Genomic DNA, 24,603 nt, shown 5'->3' on the forward strand with positions numbered 1-24,603 from the left:
CACAGAAACAGGAAATCTTGTTTGTGTCCTCGTTTGTGTAAACATCAACAACCATTGTTTACATTCAACAATGGATGCGACGATGAACGAGGACAACACCGATGATGCTGAATATGTTGACCTCACGATTGACGACCAGTCGGCTGATGATGGGGCGGTAACAGCTGACGGTAAGGAAGACGTTTTCGAACACGATGGACACTTGGATGGTGAAGATGAATTGGATCTGGCAAGCAATGTTGATGGTGATGAGGATGTCGATATCGCTGATGTTGACGTGGCGGCTCGCGCTTTGCCAGGTATTGAAGAGCAGAGAAGCATCATTAAACAGTTGCAGGATGAAAACAGAGACGCGTATGTGGAGGGCTGTCCTGTGAACGTGTTACCGCTGGCATGGCTCGACACGTTCATCAGCGGTGACGTTGGTGATGAAGCGCTGGGGCCAATAAACACACGAGGAATACGATCGGACTCGGGCGTGTTTTGTGATACGTCACACTATCCGTTGGCGCATGTCTTGCCACAGGTGTTTGACCAGTTGGTGTCGTGGTATGGGTTAGCTGCGGGCTGCCAACCGATAACGACGTATATGATTGATAACAATGGTCAATTGGAGCCGGAATATTGTAGACCAATATTCCAATTACATCACTTGGTGTTGAATGCGCCGCAATATACATCGTATGCGCAGGTGCCTACGTTGACCGTTTCACAGTTCAACACCTGTCAAGAGTTGATACAGATGTGTATACACGTGTTGGATGGCCGTGAGAACCTATCACACTCCCCAGACTTCCACGACTTCAAGTTTAGAGTATGGGTTGTTGAGGATCCGAACATACACTCGCTGAACTACCAACTTACTCCAGCAACGTTTTTATCGTTAAGCACGAAAGTGTTGATAACGGGGAAATTCTTCCAAGCGTTAATCAAAGACACCGGACTTCGAGTGGGGCATTTGGTGATTGAACAGAAACAGTCCATCGCCATGGGTAAATCTAAACAGCTGAAGTGTTGGCCTGCGAATTATATGGTTCACTTCCCACCAACTCCATCTAACGGCTGTGTCGGTTTACAAAACTTGGGGAATACCTGTTACATGAACTCGGCATTGCAGTGCCTAGTACATATCCCTGAATTGACACAGTACTTCTTGTTCAACAGCTATTGCAATGAAATCAACGAAAACAACCCTTTGGGAATGGATGGAAGAGTGGCACGTGCATTTGGAGATTTGATCCACCATCTATTTGATAAAAAACCATCGCACTCAAGCTTTTATACCCCAAGGGATTTCAAACAGGTTATCGGACACTACAACAGTATGTTCTCTGGTTATCATCAACAAGATTCTCAAGAATTTTTGGCATTCTTATTAGATGGGTTACACGAAGATTTGAACAGAATTATTAAAAAACCAATAACGGAAAATGTTGAGCTTGATGAAAACGATGCTGCCAATATAGAAAAGGTTAAAGAACTAGCAGTTACAAGCTGGCACAATCATAAACTTCGTAACGATTCCGTGATCATTGACTTGTTCGTTGGATTGTACAAATCAACGTTGGAGTGCCCGTCATGTGGTAAGATCTCCATTACTTTTGATCCCTTTAACGATTTGACATTACCATTACCAGTGGATAATTTTTGGTCGGGTTCTATCGACTTATTCCTTGAAGATGGGAACTTAAAATCCTTCCAGTTGGAGTTACCAAAGACCGCAACATACCAAACTTTGAAGTCATACGTCGCTTCAAAATTGCAACTCAAGTCTGAACACTTGTTTACCGCAGAAATTTGGAATCACCAATTCTATAGGAATCTTGAGGACTCAGAATCACGCTCTGGTTATTTACCAATTTCAGATTTAATCACAAGTGGTGATAAGATGATCATGTACGAGGTGAAACACAAAGAAGGAGATTTGATTGTTCCTGTACTTAATACTGTCAAACCACCCACCAACTCGCCAGATGCATTTGGGGTTCCTTTCTTCATTTCCCTTGACGAAAAGGAAAGACGTTCGTTTGGTGCTATAAGAAAGAAAATTGAACACCGTTATGAACAACTAAGTACATTCAAGTACTTTTCAACCGTTCGTGCAAATCAAGACGATAAGTTATTTAACAAGGCTGATTTCCCCCTCATTAAATCGGATGAAAATGTTTCAGATGACTCTGAATCTATTGTTTCAATGGCAAACCCAGAAATTTCGGGGGACTACGCCTTCACTATAAAGATATTCGACTCGTCTAAGGAAATCAAGTCTAGAAGAAGAAATATGGGCCATTATAGACCTTCCCCAGCTGCTTCTTGTAATGAAAAGGTGTGGACCCCATCAACTAACAACAACTTCACAAATTTACCTGATTTGCTTGATTTGTTACCGGAGCAGAAGAAGGTGTATTATACTTATGCTCGGAAGCTGGATATTGATACAACAACTGGCTCAGAAGAGTCTAATGATGTTGATGTAATGGATGCCAGTGAAACGTTGGATCAGTCCAAACTACCTGGTGATCTCGATATTGAAAGTGTGATCGGTACTAATGATGGTGGTGTCAATACGCCTTTGACAGACTCTTCACTGGATATAAATATTGAGCCTCTGACTGTAGATATTCCAGAAAAATCAGAAGACACGCATGGAAAGGTTGTCGGCACTACAGTAACGGTAACAGATCTTGTTTCACCAAAGCAAGCGTTAATCTGTGAATGGGACCCAGACAACTTTGATGCATTTTTCTCAGGCTTAGATGATGAAGGGGAAGGTGGTAAGGAAACCTGGACCACACCAGAGGTGTTGGTAAATGAAGAGGTTGTCGAATCACAACGTCAACGAGAAGAACAGAAAAATAAGAAATTAACACTTGACCAATGTCTCAAGTTATTCTCAAAACCCGAAGTTTTGGGTGAGCATGATCTATGGTATTGTTCAAGATGTAAAGAGCATCGTCAAGCTACAAAGCAAATCCAGATATGGTCTACGCCGGATATCTTAACCATTCATCTAAAGCGTTTTGAAAACCAGAGAAGCTTCAGTGATAAAATCGATGCCGTTGTTGATTTCCCAATTGACGGTTTGGATATGTCACAATATCTTGCGTGTCCCGTGGAGAATCAAGCCGGCATGATCTACGATTTGTTTGCTGTTGATAATCACTATGGTGGTATCGGAGGTGGCCATTACACTTCGTATGTCAAGAACTTTGTTGATAATAAGTGGTATTACTATGACGATTCTCATGTTCGTGTTAGCTCACCAGACAATGCCATCAGCGGAGCTGCATACTTGCTCTTTTACAGAAAACGTTCTAGTGGGTTCCTCGGTGGTGAAAGACTGTCAGCTATGCTGGAGAAGTCTAGAGACCAGTATGAGGATAACGAAAAGCTCAAACTGAGTGAGCTGGAGAAAGTTTTCAACCAAACAGAGGAAGACGATGATGACAATGACGACGATGAAGAGGATGAGGATGACGAAGAAGAAGAGCGCAAGAGTGAAAGAAGTGCAGGGTCTGTTAACGACAGTGCCGACGGCAAGGCTAACCTCAGCAGCTCCTCAGAAAGTTTTGAGACTGCTAACGGCACCACTTTGAAGATTCAAACAGACGCTGTTGGTGGAGATGACTCATCTGATAATGTCTCGAGCATACCAGTGGGTACCGATGACGAGGAAGATTTGTCCAATTATCGTCGAAAGCAAAGACTCTTAAGTCGTGGCATCAAGTTCCCACTTGTCGATACTGACTCGCCGGCTGTAGGATCGCCGACCTCCAATGTGTCTGATGATGACTCTTCAACGTACAGTTCCCACGTTACTGTTCCATCTACGATACGTCATCCATTATGAGAAGACAATAGGTATACATACTCTATGGATGTGTTTTGTATCTTTTTCAAGATTTGAACAACAGTTCAACTTCACCGAAAGATGGGATACTGTTTGAAGCACCTTTCTTTTGGATCGCCAGTGAAGAAGCCAATGCTGCGAATTTCAAAGCTCTGTGTGGATCTCTTGAACTGATTAATTGAGTTACAAAAGCACCTAGAAAGGTATCACCTGCGCCTGTTGTATCAACAACGTTATCAACTTTTACTGCTTCAGTAAATCCCATTGAATCTTTTGAACGGAATAGAGATCCATAAGTTCCAAGGGTTATCACTATAGTGGCCTCGTTTTTCTGATTAAGGAGAGGTTGTAGTTTCAAAGATAATTGCTTGTAACCTTCCACCATGTCATCAGCTATAAGCGTCTCGTAGTTGCTCAACTCCTCTTTGGCAAGGATGTCCTGTGCAATTGAGAGGCACTCACCTTCATTCACAATCAAATGTCCACCAGTGGTGTCAGCTTAGAACTGAAGGAGTAATAAGGCGAAGGATTATAGACAATCGAAGCGTTGGGTCTATTCTTAGAGAGCCATTGTATGGTATACTCCGTTCCTTTGATTTCATTCTGAAAGACAACTACCTGTTTATCATGTGTAAACAGTTGGTGCAATTCCTCATCCGTGTAAGAAGCTTCTCCATTGGCACCTGGTGTTATAAGGATACGGTTCTCACCCGTGCTCCGTTCCACAATGATGACAGCAACGCCCGAAGAAACGCCGCTAAGGACACCAACCTGCGATACATCGACATCGTACGACTTCAAGGTATCAATCAAGTCCTTCCCAAACGTATCACCGCCAACTTTACCAACCATTCTGACGGCATCGCCAGCCTGGGCTTGTCTCGCCAGCGAAACCGTCTGGTTCAGTCCCTTACCACCAACATGAGTTTCGAACGAATCACCTTTAAAAGTCTCACCAGCCTTGGGGACTCTCTCCGTGTATGAGACAAGATCGTAGTTCAGAGAGCCGACAACCGTGAACAACACCATTTTGCTCCTGGTTTCCAGTGCTGAGATGTTAGGGAAGTATTTCCAGCTGCCTGGTCTTAGTGCGGTTTTTCGCAGTCTGCCTAGGAAGAGAGGCCCAGGCAGAGAAGTCCAGGCAGAGAAGCCCAGGCAGAGAGGCCCAGGCAGAGAGGCCCAGGCAGAGCGGCCCAGGTAGAGCGGCCCAGGCAGAGAAGTCCAGGCAGAGAAGTCCAGGCAGAGCGGCCCAAGCAGAGCGGCCCAGGTAGACAGGCCCAGGCAGAGAAGTCCAGGCAGAGCGGCCCAGGCAGAGCGGTCCAGGCAGAGCGGCCCAGGCAGAGCGGTCCAGGCAGAGCGACCCTCCGGGGGAGCTCATCGGGGAGGAAAAAGAAAATTCTTTCTGATCGAGCGAGGGCCATGAAGGCAGCAAGGCAACACTATCTAAAGAGAAAGGAGCTCTTAGCGGGAAACTAACAGACGAGAGGAATCGACAGAATGGCAGAAATCGAACCAATCACCTTCCCACCAGCTGTGCTCGCAAGAGTCTCTCCCGAGCTATCACTACAGAGACATCTAGCCATTGGAATACGTCCGTGTCTGAGAACATTTGAAGAGTTCAGAGCTGTTGAGTGCACTGCTGGGGGCCTCAGCAGATACTCTGAAGAGTCTGTTAAAGACTCTTCCGTGCTGGGATCGTCGTTGGTGAAGAGTGGCAACACCACCGTGATATGTACGATCACAGGCGGTATCCTGGAGGAGGACTTGCCAGCTGAAGTGGTGAACGAGGACGCTGAGGCTGTCAACGCCATCTTTGCACCTGAAGCGATTGAAGAAGAAGCGAAGGAAGAGTTTGACTCGCTAGAATCAAACGCTGCTGTCTATCCAATAGTCGAGGTGGAGAGAGGAAGAATAGGAGCGCCTACTGATGAGGAGATGATCCTGGGACAGAGGCTCTATGAGACCCTGTTGCACTCTGGCATCATCTCCAAGGAGTCTCTAAACGTCAGGGTTGGACTACGAAGCGTCGAGGAAGACGGAAAGGTTGTCATCACGTACTTTGACGACTCTGAGATTGGCTCAGAGCTCGGTCCAAAGAGGAAATGGCAGTACGTGTTGTATGCCAAGGTGAAAGTGTTCAGTCGTTCCGGTCCACTGTTTGAGTTGGTGTGGTATTCTCTGTTACAAGCTCTGAAGAACACGAAGCTTCCAAGGGCTTATATTGATGAGAGCGCTGCTGACATCAAGATCCCGGTAAAGATCAGAGGGAACTTTGCCGCAGTTAGAGAACAGTACCAGATTATATGTGATCCTTTAGAACATGATACGCTCATTTTGAACGAAGCAGCACTTGGATACGCATCCAACTTCTGTATCATTGATATTGATGAAGAGTCGAGAGAGACTGTTGAACCAGAGGATCAATCCATGGAGGTTGACTCAAGATCAGTGCTTTTAGCGGATGTTGAAGGGGAAGAAGAAGAGGCATCCTCCAAAAAGACCATGTCAATTGTAGTGGATAGCAAGGGTGAAGAGCTCAAATCCGTGACGATATCTGGAGGTGTTGACAACGACCAGCTGAAGCGTGCTGTGGAATTGGCTAGACTAAGATCTAAACAATTGCTTTAATTGTGTGTACTGTGACAATGTATTACAAATTCTAAAGGAAATATAAAGTATACATCTTGTTTCATAATCATTACCAAAAAGAGAGAGAAGAAACTGAATGTTCTTCTGGTATTATAACCGTTATCATGATGTGTAGAGATTTCTTTGCTTATGCCTTTCTTCTTCTCAAGTTTGTTGGAGCTGGAGATGGAGATGGAGTGACAACGTTCTTCACGTCAACTTGGACGTACTCGTTGATCTTGTTACCAAAGCCATCAACTCTCTTCAATACTCTGGCCTTTTTACCCTTTGTGATGTAGATTTCAATGTAGAACAGCACAAACAACACTAGGTAGGAAGAAATGATGGCAACACCTGCCCATGTGGCCAATGTGGTACCGACACAATCGATGCACTGAGTTTCAGAGCAACCAAAGAGACCCCAATCGTGTTTAAGCTTGATGAAGGATGCGTAGTAGATGAATGTGAGATCCAGGATGAACTGGATGATTTGGAAGTTTGTGATCCACTGCTTCCACCAGACTCTGATACCTCTGGCAGCCAAGAAGTAGTACCAGTACATGACGACATGCACACCCAAGTTCAACGAGATAGGGACCCACGAAATGGAGGTCTTACCAGTGAGTTGCGTGTAGCACAAGAGCGCAGTTGCACCGTGGTGATACGAGTGGAGGAAGATGATTTTCTTTCTCTTCACAACGAGGAACAGCGTGTCGACAAACTCCAAGTACTTTGTCAAGTAGTTCAGGTAGTAGAGCGTAACCAGCTCCTGCGTCCACGCCTTCTGGTTGCAGATGGCGTAGAACACGCCATGGTGATACACGATTGGCACGAGCTGCTCCACCATCAACACCAGCAATGTCCCGGAGATGAGCGTCAGCACTAAGTTGTGCAACTGGAACGGGTAGTTCAGCTTCCACGCCGGCCAGTTGTACCTGTTGAAGCAGTACTGGCCACCAAAGATCAACGTGTAGTACACAACGATGGTCAAAGCCACCGGCGGAAACGTCGACAGGAAAGTCTCTGCCTCGACGAACTCGAACGCGTCTGGGACAAAGCGTCCGCCAGTGACGAACGACACGGCCTCGTTGAACAGAGGCCACAGCTTCACACCAAACGGTGTTTCTATTGAGCAAGCGAAGGCCATCCTAACAGCAGCAGCAAACAGCGAACAACAAACAACAACAACAGCAGCAAGAAGGGCAACTGGAGGTGGAGGACGAAAGATGAAGAAAGCAGAGGAAGGAAGTGTTTTCGAAAAGTAAACAGAAGTTGCCGACCGTGAGCGAGGAATAAAAAAAAAGAAACCAAGCGCGCTGGTCTCCTAAGAGACGCATTGGTAGGGGCACTAAATAGGGGCAGGAGTGGGAAGCTCACAGGTGACGTTTCTTTTGCTGTAGAAAGTGGGATGGCCTCGGCTGTTTTAGGCTGCTTTAGGCTGTTTTAGGGGTGCTTTACGCTGTTTTAGGGCTGTTTTAGGGGTGCTTTCTGCTGTTTTGGGGCTTTGTATCGTTCAATTGAGCTCATCACATGCTCCACGCGGCCATTGCGTCAGTTGCGGTGGCCTTTTTGTCCTCCCCGTTGGGGTCCTCGGGGCGGCGTGAGGAGGAGCCGGCTGGTCGCTGGTATTACGTAAGCGCTTACGTAAGCACTGCGATACGGGCCTTGTGAGGGTCGTCTGAGGTGGGACGGGAAACGTGTGGAGGCCTACGAACGCCATTGACGATGCTATGAGGTGTGTGGTCTCCAGGTCAATGGCTGGTTAGAGATGTGCCACGCCGACGGTGTTGTGTTTAGTGTGCAACGTCTGAGCTTTGGTGTCAGTGTAAGCGGTGTTATCTCCGGCTAATCTCCAGTAACTACGGTTAACTCCGAAACGAATAACACTGTTGGCTAAGTCTAATGCTGGTGGTTCTATATCTATACCTCTAGCACAAGGAAGTCCCTCTCCACTCTGTGCATGAGCTTCATGGTCTGCTCCATGAACGTCAACGTCAGGATGGTGTGAGGTGCGATTCTCATCAGCTGTGCGAAGAAGCCCTTGTAGAGTGCACCAAAGCCTTCTATCCTCACGGTCTTGACAAAACAGTCAACGACACCGGTGTAGTGGCTGCCACTTTGGTTGTACATTCTCGTCAGGATAACATCGCTCGGGTTCATGACCACACCGACACCGATACCGGCAAATGTGGACGAGATGAGGTGCAAGGAGTAACCTTCATCGACCAGATGGTGCTTGAGAAGGAAGTTCTTCACCCAGTTGTAGATAGGCAATTGAACGGAAGAGCCCATACCGGTTCTGATGATGGCAGCGTTGATGCCTCTGAACCATCCGGCAATACCTTCTTTCTTCCAGATCTGATACAATCCGTCAAATGTGCTCTTGTAATGGGTTTGGTCACCAACGGCCACCTTTTCAGAGTAGCTCTGCATACGAGTCTTGATCAAGAATAGAGGCGAGCCAATAACAGCACCTGCCATACCGGAAAGTGCACCTGCTACAACGTTAACAGGGATGGATTGGATTCTTGATGGGTCCTCTTCTTTCCTGAACAGCACTCCGTTGAGCAAACGTCTAGTGGGCTCGTAGAGACCTAATCTACAACCGTTTAGACCTAGTTGGTAGATATACGCACAGACAAGCCCCTTCTGTAGCCCTCGGACACCTTCATTCTTATAGATCGTGACCAAAGCCTGGAATGGATTTCTATACACCTTCTGTGATGACGCAGACAGCTCTCCTTGGAGTTGCATTCTTGTCTTGACAAGTTCTATAGGGTTGGTGAACGTCACGGCTCCACATGCTGCGAGACCACCAGCGAGAAATCCTCCAAAAGTGGAAACCTTCTGGGCTGCTGACTTCTCCGACATTTCAATGACCTGATTCCTCCTGACAAAGCTTCAAAAGAACATGTAAAATACTCGAAGGTTATAATTTTTCACTTTTTCCAACCGCAGCTCCGGCACCGGCGCATCGACTGTGCGCGTTTGGTGGTGATCGACAAAGAAGCGGCCCGGTTCGTCGCGTAGCCTAGGCAACGCCAACATGGTAAAAGCTTATACAAACTACATTGATAACTACAACTGATGGAATCCGCCTCTTCCTTGTTGCTTTCCTTCGCTTTCTTGAATATTTGTCGTAAAATGCATATAGTCTCTATCTAATTTGGTTGCCACAGTCGCTGCAAAACATTTCAACACCGGTTGATGACTTGCCAACGTGAAACTTATCACCTCCACACACATCGCATGTGACACCAGCAGAGACTGCCGACCTTGAATTGCCGTTAACTCTGGTGGTGGAGTCGGTGGTGCCAGATCTGGACCGGGAGCCCAGAGGTGGTGAGCTGTTCCTGTCAAGCTGTGCAATTTTCCGTAGGGAATTTGACCTTGAAAGCACGGAGCTGCTAGATAGGTTCAGATGCTTATGCTTGTAAGGCTCTCTCTCGCACTTCTTCTTCTCGGCCAGCAGCTTCTTACGAACACTCGTGGAGAAATCTTGACGGAAGACTCTAATGAGACCCCTATCGTCCGATGTAACGATTATACTGCCGATATAGCTTTCTGCGAGCAGTGATCCCTCCTGTGATGGCTGCTGTGGTGGCTGTGGTTGTTGTAGTTGCTGCTGCTGTGACTGCTGTTGATCCTGCTGCTGTTGTATGTCACCTTGGTTTGCTTCGTTCAGTTCACAATTCAACTCATAGATGAAGTCATTGGATAACGACAATGCCTTGAAAGTCCCCGAAGGTGCTATCAATGCACACGTCACGACTGAGCTGTGCGCATGGAACGACGTATAATCACTTCTTTTCCTCTTGTTACTGATCAGGTTCTTTAAATGTGAGGACGAGGGATCACGAGGCTTATCAATCTCCCACAGATAAACCCAGTGGTTTTCAGATCCAGATATCAGATACTTGTGACTATCTGAGACTGTAGCAATGATCTGAGATGAGTTGTTACTGAGACCCTTGAAGTAGAACTCAAGCTGCTTGTGTCTCAAGGATATCAATCTGATTCTTGAATCGTTTGAGGATATGAGAACCTTCACATCGTCACCATCGACAAAGCTCTCGATTCCGGTGATCTTTGAGCTCTCGCTGCCCTTCTTCTTGTTCAGATCAAGAGAGTGTTTCAACTCCAGGTTTTGGGTGTCCAGAAAGTAAACAGTGCCGTTAAAAGTACCAACAATGGTCATTGATCCATTTGGGATGAACGCAACAGCTGTAACAAGGTTCTTAGCATCAAATTCATAACTCACTTCATTCTCCAGAATGGACCAGAGACGCACCTTATGGTCTAGGCATCCACTAATAAAGAATCTATCATCTGTTGGGTGGAACTTGATCGATGGGACGAAATCGTTGTGAACAAAGGTTCGCAGCGCATAGTCCTCGTTGACGTTCCATAGTTTAACGGTCTTGTCCATGGAGCTCGTAAGCAAAAAGTTATTCTTGCTCCAATCCAAGGATAGAATATCATCCGAATGTCCAATATAACTTCGATAAGGCGAATCTTGGAATACTGAGGCGTACTCGGTCTTGTCTCCATACTGAGGAGAGTCTAGTCTATCTAAAGGTGAAGATATAACTTTCCAAATCTTGATGGTGCTATCCCTTCCGGCACTGGCAAGGTATTTCCCGTCACTGCTAAACTTCATTGCCCAAATCGCATGCTTATTCGTCAAGGTCTCATCGCGAGTGTCAGTGCTTACCGGCGTTGAATTTGCATCAAATTCATCACTGCTCTTCAATTCGATGTCATCTACTCCATTGGCGACCAAGCCATTCAACCTGGGTTCAGCACTCTGTAACAGCTCTTGTGCCAAAAACAGCTGCTTACAGATGGGTAACGTTCTTCCGCTTCTTTTGAAGGTCTTGATGTACTTTGGCTGTCTGAGGTACTTCTCATAGTCCTCGCCTTCAGGAATGTTGAACAGTCGATCAGAAGAGCTTGCATGGCTCTTGCCAACCCCAGGTATCAACCCTTTGAAGCACACAGGGCCTGAGGCCACTGCATATGATCCGAGATCTATAGATCTATCATCCTCAGAGGAATCGTCCTGTTCATCTGTCCCTGTGGATGACGATAGGTTCGTGGAGAGCGACGCTGACCTTCCACGGTCCTCAGATTTCGAGTTGAACACCTTGAATATTGACAGACGTCTCCCTTTCTTCCCACTCCCAGAACTCGATGAGCTCAGCGTGGAGGACGTTGTGCCGTTATGTGGTGGCATCGTCTGCAGTGTATGGTGCTAATCAAGACAGGAGTGAGCCAGCACAGAGAGATAAAGCCAAAGTAAGGAAAGCACGCACAGTGTTCCTCCTTCGTGCTGCGCTAATGACGATGATCAGATGCCTCTATAGGGACAAGACACGGTATCCTTTCTCAAAATGAACAATAGCTGGATGTGTCTGTCTCAGCGGTTATATACCCAATTACAAGTGCTAACACGTCCTCGTTCTCCGTATTCAAACTGATCCCAAACCCTGTATATAACAGACTGAACCAGGGTACCGTCTCCAAACTTCAACCACGTATCGGCTTCCCTTCTTCGATGAACTTCATTGCTTTCTTCCCGATAGGCCTCGAGCGAGGCCGACAAGGCTCAAGAAGCCGAGGGGAATGTCATGTTAATGTCCTAATCAGGTAATTTTCTGCTTTAAGAGTTTATATACGACGACAACAGTTACCCTCCCGGCTATCCCAAGCTTTGCGCGCAAAGAGAAAAAATTTCGGCCTGTTTGAACGATGCGCCATGGAACAAAACAATAGCAAAGAGGTGGAAGAAGAGAGCCAATAACCCCTTCAACCGTTGGAATAAGCATTTTGAACTATGTCTCAGCAAGGGTAAGTTAGCTAGGATCGATTTATGGGCGTTGTTGTGGCCGCGGGGGTGTTGTTTCCCCGGTGTCTTCACCTGGGGAAGACCAACATCATCAGCGCCCGTATACTCATAAGCAGGCTAGACGGTTACTAACGGTGGAGCTGTGTAGAACTTGGGCGGACGACGTTGTTGAGAACCAACCTCTCATCACCACGAATGAGGACGGTACGAAGACCGTCATAACGTACAGAATAAACGAAAAGGGCCAGAAGATCAAGGTCACACAGATAGTCAAAGAGATCATCGTCAAAGAGAGCGTCAACAAGGAAGTTGCAAAGAGAAAACAGTGGGCCAAGTTCGGAGAAGAGAAGAACGCTGCTCCTGGCCCAGACTACAGAACCACCCAAGTTGGTGAGGAAGTGCATCTCAGATTGGGTACCGCATGGAAGACTGCTGAGAAGGAGGCGGAAGAGAAGAAAGCTGAGGAGTCCATGCTTTCTGCAAACACACGTGCAATTACGTGTAGATACTGTAAGGGACAGCATTTCTCCTCCAAATGTCCATTCAAGGACTCGCTTGCATCCTTGGAACCTGATCCAATGGACGAATCCTCGGAAGCTGGCGCCGCAGCACTTGCTTCCCCATCAGCTCCTGGCAAATACGTCCCACGTCACTTGCGTAACGGTGGTATCTCTGCCTCCGGCGAGTCGTCTCGTGAACGTGATGATTCCTCAACATTGAAGATTGCCAACTTGAACGAAATGGTTGACGAGGACATGCTGAGAAACCAATTGCTCTATCCATTCGGCCCATTGGTCAGAGTCAACGTTGTAAGAAACAGGGAAACAGGAAGATCAAGAGGTTTGGCATTTGCACAGTTTGCATCTGAGAGTAGCGCACAGAGGGCCCTCGATGCCTTGGACGGTAAGGGTTTCCACTCTTTGATTCTCCAAGTAGGCTGGTCAAAACCAAAGAAACCACAACAGCAGTAGTAAGCTCTGTCTTGCTACGTATATAAACCTCTATGTACACTAATTGAAGACTCTTCATCCATAGAATCGAGCACCTTTTAAAGGCGTAGCCATCGCTTATGATGAGCTCTCGGGTGAGTTCCGGTCCATATCCTACCGGATCTCGACAGCGTAGTTTTTAGTCTGGTAGGAGCACGCCCAATCGGTTATTGCCACCAAAGAGAAATCCAAACAACAACAACAACATCATCATCATCAACATCAACATCAACGGCAAACTACCCACAGGACACGTGAAGCAGTGGAAAGACAACAATGGCTGATATTGCTGGTATTCTAACACAGATTCGTGAGGAAGTGGACCCGACCTTGGCTCCCCTGTTCTTCACTTTCGAAGACTTCTACCAACGTAAGCTATGGCACTACCTCACGCTTTGCCTAGACACGTTCTACCAGTCAAAGCTGTCAATTGGGTTCCGCATGAAGTTATATACCCAGTTCGTATCTGAGTTCAAATGGAAGCTGAACCAGATGAAGAACGTGGAGTTCTTGTCACAGTCCCTCGTTGAAGTTGAGTTCCCAGAGGAGAAGCTGGAATACCTCAAGACATGCCACACAGAGCTAGAGGCACAAGATAAGTTGGACAACGAACAGGCGTTGTTGTTCTTGGAGGTTGAAATAGCAAGATGTAAACTCCATTTGAAACAGGAGAACGATGCCCGTGACGAACTTGACAAAATTGATACAAAGATATCCGCCTTGGATGACGTTGAGTTGAAGTTGAACCAATCATACTATTCAACAAACTCGGAGTACTACAAGGTGAAAAGTGACTACAACAACTTCTATTACCAGAGCTTGTTGTACTTGTCCACTGTAACATTGGATGACCTGAGCGTTGTGGATCAACAAAGATTGGCCTATGAGTTGAGTATTAGTGCATTATTGGCTGATAAGATCTACAACTTTGGTGAGCTCTTGATACATCCGATCCTTTCCACATTGAAGGGCTCAGATTATAACTGGCTTGTTGATTTGTTGTACTCCCTTAACTCAGGTAATATTGAACAATTTTCTGCAAACTTGGGCCATTTGGAGAAAAACCCATTGTTGAAGAACTCTGAATCCTTCTTGAAGCAGAAGATTTGCCTAATGACGCTTGTTGAGCTCGTCTTTAGCAAATCCATTAGAATCATATCCTTCAAAGATGTTTCCAAGGCAACAAAGTTGAGTCTGGATGAAGTCGAACACTTGGTGATGAGAGCTCTCAGCTTGGGTCTCTTGAAGGGATCCATCGATCAAATCAGTCAAACAATTTCCATCAGTTGGGTCCAGCCTAGAATCATTAGCCAAGAACAGATCGCTAACATGAAGCAAAAATTAGTCGAGTGGGATGCAAACGTTTCCAAATTGGGTCATTTCATGGAACAAAATGGGAAAGAAGTTTGGATCCAGTAGATACTACTTTTTTTGTTTCTTCTCTAGAAGTTCAAAATTGAAACGCTGTTCTGTGCGATCACTAGTTATCCATCTGTAGATTTTCTATATCCCGTAGGAGCTGTTCCTTGGATCGACTTAACTTTTCAATTGAGGCTTGGTGGCGTATTTTGAGGCCTTCAACTTCTCTTGTGATCTGTACATTTGGTTGAATTGCTGCAAGTACAGCCCTGAAGTCACCACTCAACTTGTCATTTCTTGCTTTTAATGCATTATGCTTTGACTTGAGCAAATCATATTGGTTCCTTTGGTCGATGAGCCTTTTCTCCAAGAACTTGTTCATGTTGGTAAACTGTAACAACAACTGGTCCTTCGCATTGGCCTCATCAAGACTGGTTGTCAAATCCGATATCTTTTGCTGTAACTCTAAGAATTCTTGCTCATTGTGTGCAGCAACTTGATCAACAACGTTCTTCGTAGCCTCCAATCTTATCTTCTTCACAAGCGAAGCATATCGTAGCGTACTTAGCGTCTCGTCGTAATCCACAGGTGATATACATGCAATCATTGCAGTCTTGGAATTACCACCCAAGGATTCCTTCAATAACCATGTAAGTGTCGAATCCCTGAAAGGTGGTTTTTCGTTCTTCGTTAGAGAGGTAAATACCCTACCCAACGTCGTCAATGATTTGTTTATGTTGGAACCTTCTTTGAAACGAACGCCTGTGGCACCTGTGGCATCAGCACGTTCTGAGCCGGCTAAATCAACCAATCTAAGACATGAGTTCGTTTCTCTCACTAGGTACTCGTTGGAATCGAACTCTGTTATTCTGATGGAGACTGTGAAGACCGCGTGTGATCTTGAAGATTTGTCATTCATCTTTGTAGCGCCGGTTGTTCTATTCTTGTTTCCAATTTTCATATAGTTGACGAAATCATCCACAACTTGTATTGGGAAGCTTTGTAGTCCCTCTATGTAGGGACCGGTCACTGGATCCTCTCGGACCCTCAGCTGGCTGTTCACCTCGTGAGTCTTTAATAGATCACGTACTTGTTCGTTGTAGATCTCAAAGAACGATACCGTCATTTGAGCCTTGGAGCTCTCCGGCATCGCAGTACACGCATCGAACAACTCTTCACAGCATCTAGGTATAATACCTGGCTCTCTCTGCGTGCCCATCATCGTGTAAGACTTACCTGACCCTGTTTGGCCGTATGCAAAGATACACGTATTGTAACCGTTCAACGTATGCTTTAACAACTCACCAGCACATAGATCAAAACACTTCTCCTGCGAAACGAAGCACTCGTCCACTGGATCCAAACTGCACATCGAGTGGTCGAAATGGAACTCCTTGGGCTCTTGAATCTGTTTCTTCGAAGGTGATGAATTGACAGGTAACCGTGGAGGCATCAACGTTGTTGTTTGATCTTTCATCTCCACGAGAACCGCCTGCCCTTCTTCTCTTTTCAGCTTCAGACGAACCCTAGCGAAGACCTGAACGTTGTCCTTCATCTTAAAACTGATCCGCCACGCTGTTGACCTACCCGCCGTGGAGTGTTTGTGCTGAACCGTGGCCTTTGTTTACATTTCTGTCGCACCGAAATCAAAACAAACCGGTCCCGCTTCACAGGTCGGCAAGCCTAAAAAACACAGAAAAGGGCTCAAAAACAGAGGGCAAAAAATCAAAACATTACTACTCAGAATCAACAGATTACAAGTCATAGACACACCAATTACACAATGACTACAGACAGAAAGCGTATGTTAGACTCATCCATCATGTACTAGTACAGATTGCTAACAATAGAGAGCTGAAGCTATCATCAAGGCACAGGACATGCCAGAGGATGTACAGAAGCAAGTACTCGAGATTGCCGCTAAGGCGCTAGAAGAGAATGATTTGGAGAAGGATGTTGCTGGGCAGATTAAGAAGGAGCTGGATAAGACTCACGGACACACATGGCATGTCATTGTCGGGAAGAACTTTGGTTCGTATGTCACGCACGAATCGGGCTTCTTTCTCTATTTCTACATCGGCCCATACGCCTTTTTGATCTTCAAGACTGGTTGAGCGTAACAGCCAGTTCTCTGTTCCCTATATATAGGTTTTGTTGATGTAACTGGTCAACTTGTCTGGTTTCAAGTACACTTGGTTATGCTCCCCCATGTGTGCCATGTATAGACAGTATTCAATACCATTCTGCTGTAACTGAGTTGTAAGCCAGTTCGTCTGTGTCGGGCTGAGCAGCTCATCCTCATAGCTCTGAATCACATGCACCTCTATACTGCTGTCCAATTTGGATATGTCCAAGACTGTGCTGGTGTAATCGTCGTGTGCCTCGCTAACGAAGCCTTCGTACTCAGGGTACTCCTGCACGAGAGTCTTCAAGTCGTAAATCCCCTCCACCAGGTACAGCTTGTCAACAGCGATTCCATGGCTGATACAGCACTGTAAGGCGATCGTTGCACCAACTGAATGGCCCAGTAGCGACACTTTGGTGGCCCCCAGCTCCTGGATGATCCGCTCAACACCGCCCACCACGTCTTGGGCAAAGCCACCGTCCTTCACCTGGTCACTGAGTCGATACTCAACAGAACAGAGCGTAATCACCCTGTTGAGCTCCCTGTGCAGTGCATCGGCATCTCTGAAAGTGTTTGTAGGGTCTCTCCATGCTCCGCCGTGGATGAATATCAACGGTGCAATCTTGGTCTCCTCGCTGAACGGAGGCAGATACTCGTATATCGCCACCATTTCGTGTCCCAGAGGGCCATATTTGATGATCTGGGGCTCGTTCATCGGCTCTGCTTACCTCAACAACTCAGCAACTCCGAGCCTTCTGATAAGAGCAAGAACAGCATCAACAGCCTACAAAGGACAGCGAAAAAGCGGGAAAAACACTGAAAAGTGACAGCTTTTTGTTGCCTGCGGTTTTGTCTACTGGAAGGGGAAAATCAACCAGGTGCTGAGCCCCAACACAGCAAAGCAGCGTGGTGAACATCAGATAGAGCAAATGGACTTTGAAGAGGATAACAATCCTTTTGCTGGAAGCAGCGTGTGGAGCGATACCTTTGGTTCAGGGAGCTTACACGGTTCAGCGGTGGTTGGTGCTGCTGGTAGTGCCTATGGCCATCGTAGCAGTGTGCCTGGTACAGATGCTGGTGTTGACGATACTCAACAACCGTACCACTCGAGTGGAGATAGGAGCCAGGAGGAACAGCTGCCGCCCTACGAAGAGCATTTCAAGGGTCTGGAAATTCAGAATCATCACCAAACAGTAACGGTAGGCGACTCTAAGGAGAGAGACGCTGCGGCAGCAACAGCGGAGGGGGAGCAGTCAGAAGCGGCAGTGGGCACTCCAACGGCGAAGGTGATGACAGCAGACTTCACAACTGAGCCGCTGCATGGCAATTACGTCGAAAGGGTTGTATACGATGCCAATGGTGAAGATGAGCAAGACACTGGTGAATACATGCCGTATATCGCAATTGAGGATGTAACCACGGTGAAAGACCGTGGCCACACTGCAATTGCATACGTTATCCAGTACGGTACATCACAGGTTGTCCGTCGCTATTCTGACTTTGACACCTTAAGAAAGGCGCTGGTGCAGCTCTTGCCAACGGTGGTGGTACCGCATATTCCAGAGAAGCACAGCGTTATGAAGTACTTCCTCAACCCAATCAATGCCAAAAACGACATCAAGGTAATTGCCAAAAGGAAAAGGCTGTTAACTGTTTTCCTACAAAGGTGTTATATGATCCCACAGGTTAGAGAATGCGTTGTGTTTTTGAAGTTTGTCGACCCAGGAGTTAGATGGGCAGATGTGTTAGCATCGCCTCCAGTATCGATCTTACCATCGTCAAATCTATTGGCACCACCACTATGTCCTACAAAACCGTCACCGTTGCATTTGCTGTTGCCAGTTCCGCATTCCACCTCAATTAACAACTTCAAGCCGAGAGAAGAAGATAAGCAAATTGACACGAGGTTTAAGGACTACGAAAGAGTATTCAAAGTGTATAGACAGCTTACTGGAGACTTGACAAAGAGCATAAAAAGGCAAAAGAGACATTTCAAGGGGATGGTTAAGGATTTAGGTGAGCTAGGTGCTTACTACAATGCATTTTCACTTGAAGACACCTATAATATGTCATTTGGAATTGAAAAGACTGGCCAAGCTATAGATATCAACTATATCAATTCAGAGGCATTTGCATTCAAAATAATGACCACCCTTGAAGAACCAATCTTTGACTTCCATCAATCATCTACGGTGGTGCTGAATGTTCTCAAATTTAGAAGATTGAAAGAGATTCAACTCTTTATAGTTGAAACCACGATAAGGAGACGTCAAGCTCGAGCTGAAAGTTTGCAAAACGCGCAAGAGCAGGTTAACAGGCTTAGCGAAGTATTACGAAGAAACGCAGAATCATCTCCTACTATCGCAGAAGCAGTGAGAAGATTGGATAAAGGTGAAAGTGCAAAGATTTCACCCTTATCGAAAATGTTCAATGCCCAGTCTAAGAGTGACGATATCGTCACCATGACAGATCGTGAAAGAGCTACTGAAGTTGAGCAGATTCAAAAGGAACTGGTTAAATTGGAGGATTGCCATGCAGTGGTGTTAAAGGATATTGAACAGGTGAACACAGCAGTTGACGAGAACTGCACCCAACAGTTCCTACAATTTCAGAAACAGTGGCGGGCATTGATGCAGGACTTCACAGAATCGTTGTTAATTTGGTTAAAGGATAATCTGAAGGCATGGCAAGATGCAAAGGACGAGATTAACAAAATGCAAGTCCATGGATCGTCTTAAACATTGCCATCTTCTGTATGGTTTAAAGCGTTAACCTGTCCTCTTCTCCACATTTTGTGAAGTTTTAATAATTTATGAATTTTAGCATCATGAATACATGTGGCATTTTAGAGAATAACGTCAACTCACAGAGGCCTAATCATCATCATCATCATCATCATCGCTAGCAAACTCAATCAGTAGCGATCCATTGGGCCATAGTTGTTGTACTTCCTTCACTGGTGTATCATCCAGTGGAACCACATACCTTGGGAATGGTGATATCAGCTCAAAATCAAACTTGTGATTATAAGCTGGATCAACATCCTTATCCTGATCTAAAAATGATCTGTCGCCATTAGCCATATGGTTCTTCAGGGCAACAAATGAATAAATATCCTTGAGCGTGTGCTCCTTGCTGAACTTCTGGATCACTTGTGCTCCATGTGGCATTTTGAATCTTATTGTTGCGTATTGGCCCTTTTCAAAGCTGTTCAATTCGTCATTTTCATCATTAAACTTACTGTGAACCTTGCAAAGCCATTTCAGCTCTTGCTCTTTTAGCCATTGTGCTACTTGTTCCTGTTGTGCTTTTAAGTTCTCTTCTTCCTCCTTCTGAGATTTCTTGATCTTGTCTGCGATTAGACTCTCCTCGTAGGCTTTGTCTTGTAGTTCCCTGATCATTCTGGAATGACGGAGTTCCTCCTGTTCTAATCTTTTCATTGTCAATTCGGGCTTGTACTTTTCAACTTCAAACTTCAGTTTGTTCAAGAAAGAGTCAGTGGATCTGGTTGGTACCTTCGCAAGAAGAGACATGGATGATATCAGATGTGGTCCAGACGCAACGTTACCCAGTAGAAACACAGATGGTAAAGCACGAACTTTGAAGCATCTCGCTATTTCGTTCCCTTGTGATTCTTCAGCATGCGATACGTACACCAAACAGCGCTCCTCTTTGAGGATATTTACAACATGGTCGTTGTTGAAAGTCCTTTTAAGGAACTGGGTTGACTTGTCATTAGATCCGATCACCACGAGTAAGATGAATCTTGACTCCTGCTTTGCCTCTTCAAAGGCTTCGTTGAAATCACCCTTGTATAACTCAACTGGACACTCTTCATGTGTCAGTTCTCTGAAATGAGCCATGGCATTGAACCCCTTGCTTGTAGGGCGGAGAGGAACTTGATCCGGGGACGGTGGAAACAACAGATTGAAGAGATAAGCCAATCCGGTGAACAAAAGCGTCAAGGTCCTTGGAATCAACAACAGTATGAACAACAAGGGGGACTGAGTTATTGTTTGGAGTCCTAAGTAGTCCACATGTTGATTTAAACCGGTGTTTGACCTCCATCTGTTGGAAATGGGTCTCACAATGGGTAGCTGTGGCAACAACATGGCACGGTTTGGCAGTTCTCCGTTACCGTTGATCAGCTGCTCAAGAGCTGCAACGTCAATATCATTCACAATGTGCTCTCTCTGGTGGCCAGGTTGCGCGTACTGATCTGGTGGCTCGATAAACGGTTCCCTGGCGGCCTCCTCCTCGAGCATTCCGTCAAAGTATTTGCTCAATGCCACCTCCAGGTTCCAGTAGTTATTCCTCAACAGTCTAACGACTTTATCGTACTGATCCTCCGGGAAAGACGTGATCACTTGGAATTCATCGAGTTTCTCTCGTTCAGCGGGGGCAAGGTCGACCATCTTCTGATCTTGTCGAGGGCGCTAGTGGCGTATAAAGTGAGCTAGTCAATATTGGATCAAAAGGCTACGTAAACGGACCAGTTACGAAACAAATGTTCATGCACTGCGTAGCTATTTTGGCACAAATAAACGAAAACAATCCCGCGAAATCGCGCCTTAATTTACGCCAAAGTTTCGCACCGGTTGTCAGAATTGGATTATTTGATTTTAAACGGGATCCCCCTTTGTCGATGATTCTAGAAGGTTCGATGGCTCTGGTGTGTATGATCTACGATAGCGTTGGCGCATATGCCTGATGGTTATAGAAGTATGTTAGCGATCCAAGTTAGCGTGCCTCATCGTCATCGGTTGCAGAGCTTGGCTATCTATGTGAGATGAAAAAAAAAATGGGGCCGAGCAGGGAATTGAACCCTGGACCACTCACACCCAAAGCGAGTATCATACCACTAGACCACGCGGCCGGATTTGTTATCAAATTTTATGCGCTGTTTGTCACACAGTTCATGGATGAATTGGTTAGTTAAATGTATAGCCATGATGGTAGCTCTTTTCTTGTAGGATTCGGACATGAAAACATACTGTGCTTCTGGAATAAGTACTCCGTCTAAAGTTTTGAGATTATGCGAATGTTTTATGTAATGATCACAATGAAAGTGTAACATTCTTGATATACTTGGAGATGACGCTCTCATTTTGACAATCTCGCGCGGATCTCCAAAGCTTTAGATATCGCTGTTTTATCACCAACTGTGAACGCAAATCTTTAATTAATCCTGTTACTTTGTACGTTTAATTATCTTCCAGAGAGATGATATCATATAAAACATGTCAAGCACATAAATTTGTGTCATTTTACCACTCGAAAATAACATAATTTTGCCTAACTTTAATAATAGTACGTAGCTTTATTTTTTTGTTTCAAAAATCTAAAGTCACTTTTTAAACGAAAAGTCTGGAAATTCAATGGTAATATGTGAGATTCATCACTGTTTCCAATTCATTATAACTAATCTTGTATCTTATATTGCCCTATCATGTGATTATAATCAAATTATAGCTTTAACTAAGTCTGGCATTTATACCCTCTTCTGCCTGACTTTTATGAGGAAACAGCTGATTTTATCTGGCTAAGCTGTGACGCTACTATAATTTTACAAACCCATAAGAGCCTTGGGCTTGTTTAGCCAACTCGCTGAACCTTGGATTGTTCGTTGCATTCGAGACCTGTAATCTCTCGCTCAAATAGATGCTAGTCCTATAATTCAATATCTCCTGAACAGCCAACTTGTTCCTCTAGGTGTGTCACATTAAATCCGAACACCACAGAAACCATCTGTATGGGTTTATGGATCTTGGCTCGTACACTAAACGATTTTACTTTTAAAGGATCAAGCTTGTTATCAACGAAGCACGCTATAACTAATGGTTGCATAAACCTGTAAACCTGGATTTATTGTATTTAGTGCAATCAGTTTTTTTCGCTAAACGGTGAGCTAGGTGGAATTGCTCTCTCAAACTGATTTCATCGTGTGCTTAGGGCTAGGCTTCATCATCAACCGAGACACACAACTCAATATTAGAGATGATCACTTATCAAAAACATAAAAGTCATTACATCCATTAAAAATTATCGAGAGAAACTCTAAGACATTGCACCTGGTGATGATACCTTTTGAATCACTCTAATGATGCTGATTACAAAAGTGACCACCCAAGTACACAAAATAACAAACAAGAAGGCACATTGCGATCTCTGTAGACGACAAATGGTTCCAACTCTTGGAGATGAGCTTTCTTCATCTGCAACACAAACCCATCGATTATCATACAGAGTATTGAATGATAGTGACAAGTTTGAACTCGAAAATATGATGAAGAGGAGATCCAACAAGATCAATCTCATTTTCTCCACTGGGTTTCTAATACCTAATGGCTTAGAGCTGAACTCGTCATAAGTAATGTAACCCAAGTACACCAATGCAATTGTCTGAACACATATCGCCATGATTGTACTTGGTTGTTGTGAGACGCTTGACGTGATCCCCGAGGTAACGTAGTACTGTCTCTTGGAGATTCTAAAGATTCTAATCGCAATTGCCAAAGTGATGACACATAGACAAATCAAAACCACACGGAAACACAGAGGGATGTAATTGTTGTAGAGAAAGACCCTCTTGAGATATGGCAACCATTCTTCTCTTTTCTCTGTCGACATCCAATAGCCAGCCTTTGACCTCCTCTTGAAATAGTCCTTCGTCTCAGATGAGGAATCAGAGTTGAAGTCGTTGAATGCCAACTTCCCTTTCTCTGGAGGTGGTCCTTCGTTATTCAAGTAATGTTTCAACCGTTCATCACCACCCCATTTCCCCTCTAGCGTTGGTAAACCCTTTAACGCTTCAGTGTCATGGTATAGCACACCATCGGCAAACGCAGGCGTATTATCAACAACCTCCATTAGAGTTCCCCAGTTATTGTTCATCGAAACCAAGAATGGATCTTGGTGCCGAATATCTTTACACTTGTGATGCTGCATCGCATTATTCTGATTGTTCGCAATGCCGTAGAGGACAAATGGAGGAACCGTCGTTGCCTCATGTGAGTAGTTCTTAACATGGGTATATGGGTTCGTCAATGGCGGTCTCTTGTACTCCCTCTGTTTAAGATCCGTATGCGCCTTCGGTACCACCGCGAGCTGTGAGCTTGATTCTGTCGAGTTACCAGACTCTGGTGTTGCTTCTTTAGTAGACATGCCTTATATTGCACAATGTGTGCTCGTTTCCGCGAGATAGCAACTGTGCAATGAAGCAGGTATTAAAACAAAGATATGTCCAGCAGCTCTATGTATTTCACGAATCGAAATCACAGCACGATGTGACAGATAAGAGGGAAGAAAGAATAGAAACAGCGCTGTGTGTATAGTTGATTCCTTAGAAGGATCGGTTTGTTGTTCTTTTAAGAAATTGTTCGTAACTGTGGTGATATAATCTCCCGTTGTCTTTGTGGCCGACTTGTATTTGTTTATGTTTTTGCTTTTTTACACCTCTTTTAGCACACATTTTGGATGACAGGACGCAAACAACCACACAAACTAATATTTACACAACGGAGAAGTGTGCTAGCCACATCTACATACCCAGCTCTCAGCGATGAGCCGGCGAACACAGTGCCAAAGATCATGGTTATGATGGTACAGTTGTTTCCACCATGGAAGAAACTGCTCTTTTTGTCCTGCTCACGCTGGAACGTGTGGGCGTGCGGGCCCAGTTAGCATGTTACATGTGGGTTGGGATTCAAAAGAAGCGTTGTGTACTAGTGAGAACGATTGGACATACTTGCTTGGGCTCCATGGGACTCAATACCATGTATGGGAAACATGGATACTCAGCGAA

General features: G+C 45.3%; 14 protein-coding genes and 1 non-coding gene across 15 annotated transcripts; 6 read left to right on the plus strand and 9 right to left on the minus strand.

Moving 5' to 3' along the window:
* Nucleotides 1–82: 82 nt before the first annotated feature.
* Nucleotides 83–3,850, plus strand: UBP12 (putative ubiquitin-specific protease UBP12; the record flags this gene model as incomplete). The annotated part of the gene is made up of 1 exon (XM_020212566.1): nucleotides 83–3,850. The coding sequence occupies one exon, from the start codon at nucleotides 83–85 to the stop codon at nucleotides 3,848–3,850; it is 3,768 nt and encodes a 1,255-aa protein (XP_020071690.1).
* A 46-nt stretch (nucleotides 3,851–3,896) lies between these two features.
* Nucleotides 3,897–4,879, minus strand: RBK1 (putative ribokinase; the record flags this gene model as incomplete). Its single annotated transcript, XM_020216817.1, has 2 exons — nucleotides 3,897–4,289; nucleotides 4,337–4,879. The coding sequence occupies 2 exons, from the start codon at nucleotides 4,877–4,879 to the stop codon at nucleotides 3,897–3,899; spliced, it is 936 nt and encodes a 311-aa protein (XP_020071691.1).
* A 468-nt stretch (nucleotides 4,880–5,347) lies between these two features.
* On the plus strand, nucleotides 5,348–6,478 carry RRP43 (exosome non-catalytic core subunit RRP43; the record flags this gene model as incomplete). Its single annotated transcript, XM_020213291.1, has 1 exon — nucleotides 5,348–6,478. One exon carries the CDS (start codon nucleotides 5,348–5,350, stop codon nucleotides 6,476–6,478), a length of 1,131 nt encoding a protein of 376 aa, XP_020071692.1.
* Nucleotides 6,474–7,641, minus strand: ELO2 (fatty acid elongase ELO2). Its single transcript, XM_020214491.1, has one exon. It carries the CDS (start codon nucleotides 7,623–7,625, stop codon nucleotides 6,627–6,629), a length of 999 nt encoding a protein of 332 aa, XP_020071693.1. The 5' UTR covers nucleotides 7,626–7,641; the 3' UTR covers nucleotides 6,474–6,626.
* Nucleotides 7,642–8,348: 707 nt separating this feature from the next.
* On the minus strand, nucleotides 8,349–9,359 carry OAC1 (Oac1p). Its single transcript, XM_020214492.1, has one exon. It carries the CDS (start codon nucleotides 9,347–9,349, stop codon nucleotides 8,399–8,401), a length of 951 nt encoding a protein of 316 aa, XP_020071694.1. The 5' UTR covers nucleotides 9,350–9,359; the 3' UTR covers nucleotides 8,349–8,398.
* A 987-nt stretch (nucleotides 9,360–10,346) lies between these two features.
* CYBJADRAFT_109438 (WD40 repeat domain-containing protein) lies at nucleotides 10,347–11,414 on the minus strand (the record flags this gene model as incomplete). The annotated part of the gene is made up of 2 exons (XM_020212056.1): nucleotides 10,347–11,187; nucleotides 11,272–11,414. Coding segments are annotated over 2 exons (984 nt in total), but the record flags the coding sequence as incomplete, so codon positions are not given.
* Nucleotides 11,415–12,314: 900 nt separating this feature from the next.
* Nucleotides 12,315–13,297, plus strand: TIF35 (translation initiation factor eIF3 core subunit g; the record flags this gene model as incomplete). Its single annotated transcript, XM_020216246.1, has 2 exons — nucleotides 12,315–12,328; nucleotides 12,475–13,297. 2 exons carry the CDS (start codon nucleotides 12,315–12,317, stop codon nucleotides 13,295–13,297), a joined length of 837 nt encoding a protein of 278 aa, XP_020071696.1.
* Nucleotides 13,298–13,422: 125 nt separating this feature from the next.
* RPN9 (proteasome regulatory particle lid subunit RPN9) lies at nucleotides 13,423–15,202 on the plus strand. Its single transcript, XM_020214493.1, has one exon. It carries the CDS (start codon nucleotides 13,592–13,594, stop codon nucleotides 14,732–14,734), a length of 1,143 nt encoding a protein of 380 aa, XP_020071697.1. The 5' UTR covers nucleotides 13,423–13,591; the 3' UTR covers nucleotides 14,735–15,202.
* CYBJADRAFT_59963 (kinesin-domain-containing protein) lies at nucleotides 14,766–16,351 on the minus strand. The gene has a single exon (XM_020217806.1). The coding sequence runs from the start codon at nucleotides 16,227–16,229 to the stop codon at nucleotides 14,796–14,798; it is 1,434 nt and encodes a 477-aa protein (XP_020071698.1). The 5' UTR covers nucleotides 16,230–16,351; the 3' UTR covers nucleotides 14,766–14,795.
* Nucleotides 16,352–16,436: 85 nt separating this feature from the next.
* Nucleotides 16,437–17,244, plus strand: DYN2 (dynein light chain). The gene is made up of 2 exons (XM_020214494.1): nucleotides 16,437–16,476; nucleotides 16,535–17,244. Exons 1-2 carry the CDS (start codon nucleotides 16,458–16,460, stop codon nucleotides 16,786–16,788), a joined length of 273 nt encoding a protein of 90 aa, XP_020071699.1. The 5' UTR covers nucleotides 16,437–16,457; the 3' UTR covers nucleotides 16,789–17,244.
* Nucleotides 16,577–17,690, minus strand: BNA7 (arylformamidase). Its single transcript, XM_020214495.1, has one exon. It carries the CDS (start codon nucleotides 17,512–17,514, stop codon nucleotides 16,813–16,815), a length of 702 nt encoding a protein of 233 aa, XP_020071700.1. The 5' UTR covers nucleotides 17,515–17,690; the 3' UTR covers nucleotides 16,577–16,812.
* Nucleotides 17,691–18,187: 497 nt separating this feature from the next.
* Nucleotides 18,188–19,537, plus strand: SNX41 (Snx41p; the record flags this gene model as incomplete). Its single annotated transcript, XM_020212549.1, has 1 exon — nucleotides 18,188–19,537. One exon carries the CDS (start codon nucleotides 18,188–18,190, stop codon nucleotides 19,535–19,537), a length of 1,350 nt encoding a protein of 449 aa, XP_020071701.1.
* Nucleotides 19,538–19,672: 135 nt separating this feature from the next.
* On the minus strand, nucleotides 19,673–21,214 carry UBX2 (Ubx2p; the record flags this gene model as incomplete). Its single annotated transcript, XM_020213588.1, has 1 exon — nucleotides 19,673–21,214. The coding sequence occupies one exon, from the start codon at nucleotides 21,212–21,214 to the stop codon at nucleotides 19,673–19,675; it is 1,542 nt and encodes a 513-aa protein (XP_020071702.1).
* A 389-nt stretch (nucleotides 21,215–21,603) lies between these two features.
* CYBJADRAFT_t61 lies at nucleotides 21,604–21,675 on the minus strand. The gene has a single exon. It is a non-coding gene; the product is annotated as a tRNA-Pro (tRNA).
* Nucleotides 21,676–22,821: 1,146 nt separating this feature from the next.
* On the minus strand, nucleotides 22,822–24,227 carry SRF1 (phospholipase D regulator). The gene has a single exon (XM_020214496.1). It carries the CDS (start codon nucleotides 23,961–23,963, stop codon nucleotides 22,857–22,859), a length of 1,107 nt encoding a protein of 368 aa, XP_020071703.1. The 5' UTR covers nucleotides 23,964–24,227; the 3' UTR covers nucleotides 22,822–22,856.
* Nucleotides 24,228–24,603: the final 376 nt, after the last annotated feature.

This window comes from Cyberlindnera jadinii, assembly GCF_001661405.1.
Source record: "Cyberlindnera jadinii NRRL Y-1542 unplaced genomic scaffold CYBJAscaffold_3, whole genome shotgun sequence".
Classification (NCBI taxonomy): domain Eukaryota; kingdom Fungi; phylum Ascomycota; class Saccharomycetes; order Phaffomycetales; family Wickerhamomycetaceae; genus Williopsis; species Williopsis jadinii.

Excerpts from the sequence above, each read along its gene's own strand:
- ELO2 (XM_020214491.1), bottom strand. The coding sequence starts at position 7,625 with ATGGCCTTCGCTTGCTCAATAGAAACACCGTTTGGTGTGAAGCTGTGG.
- BNA7 (XM_020214495.1), bottom strand. The coding sequence starts at position 17,514 with ATGAACGAGCCCCAGATCATCAAATATGGCCCTCTGGGACACGAAATG.
- SRF1 (XM_020214496.1), bottom strand. The coding sequence starts at position 23,963 with ATGTCTACTAAAGAAGCAACACCAGAGTCTGGTAACTCGACAGAATCA.
- RPN9 (XM_020214493.1), top strand. The coding sequence starts at position 13,592 with ATGGCTGATATTGCTGGTATTCTAACACAGATTCGTGAGGAAGTGGAC.
- CYBJADRAFT_59963 (XM_020217806.1), bottom strand. The coding sequence starts at position 16,229 with ATGAAGGACAACGTTCAGGTCTTCGCTAGGGTTCGTCTGAAGCTGAAA.
- OAC1 (XM_020214492.1), bottom strand. The coding sequence starts at position 9,349 with ATGTCGGAGAAGTCAGCAGCCCAGAAGGTTTCCACTTTTGGAGGATTT.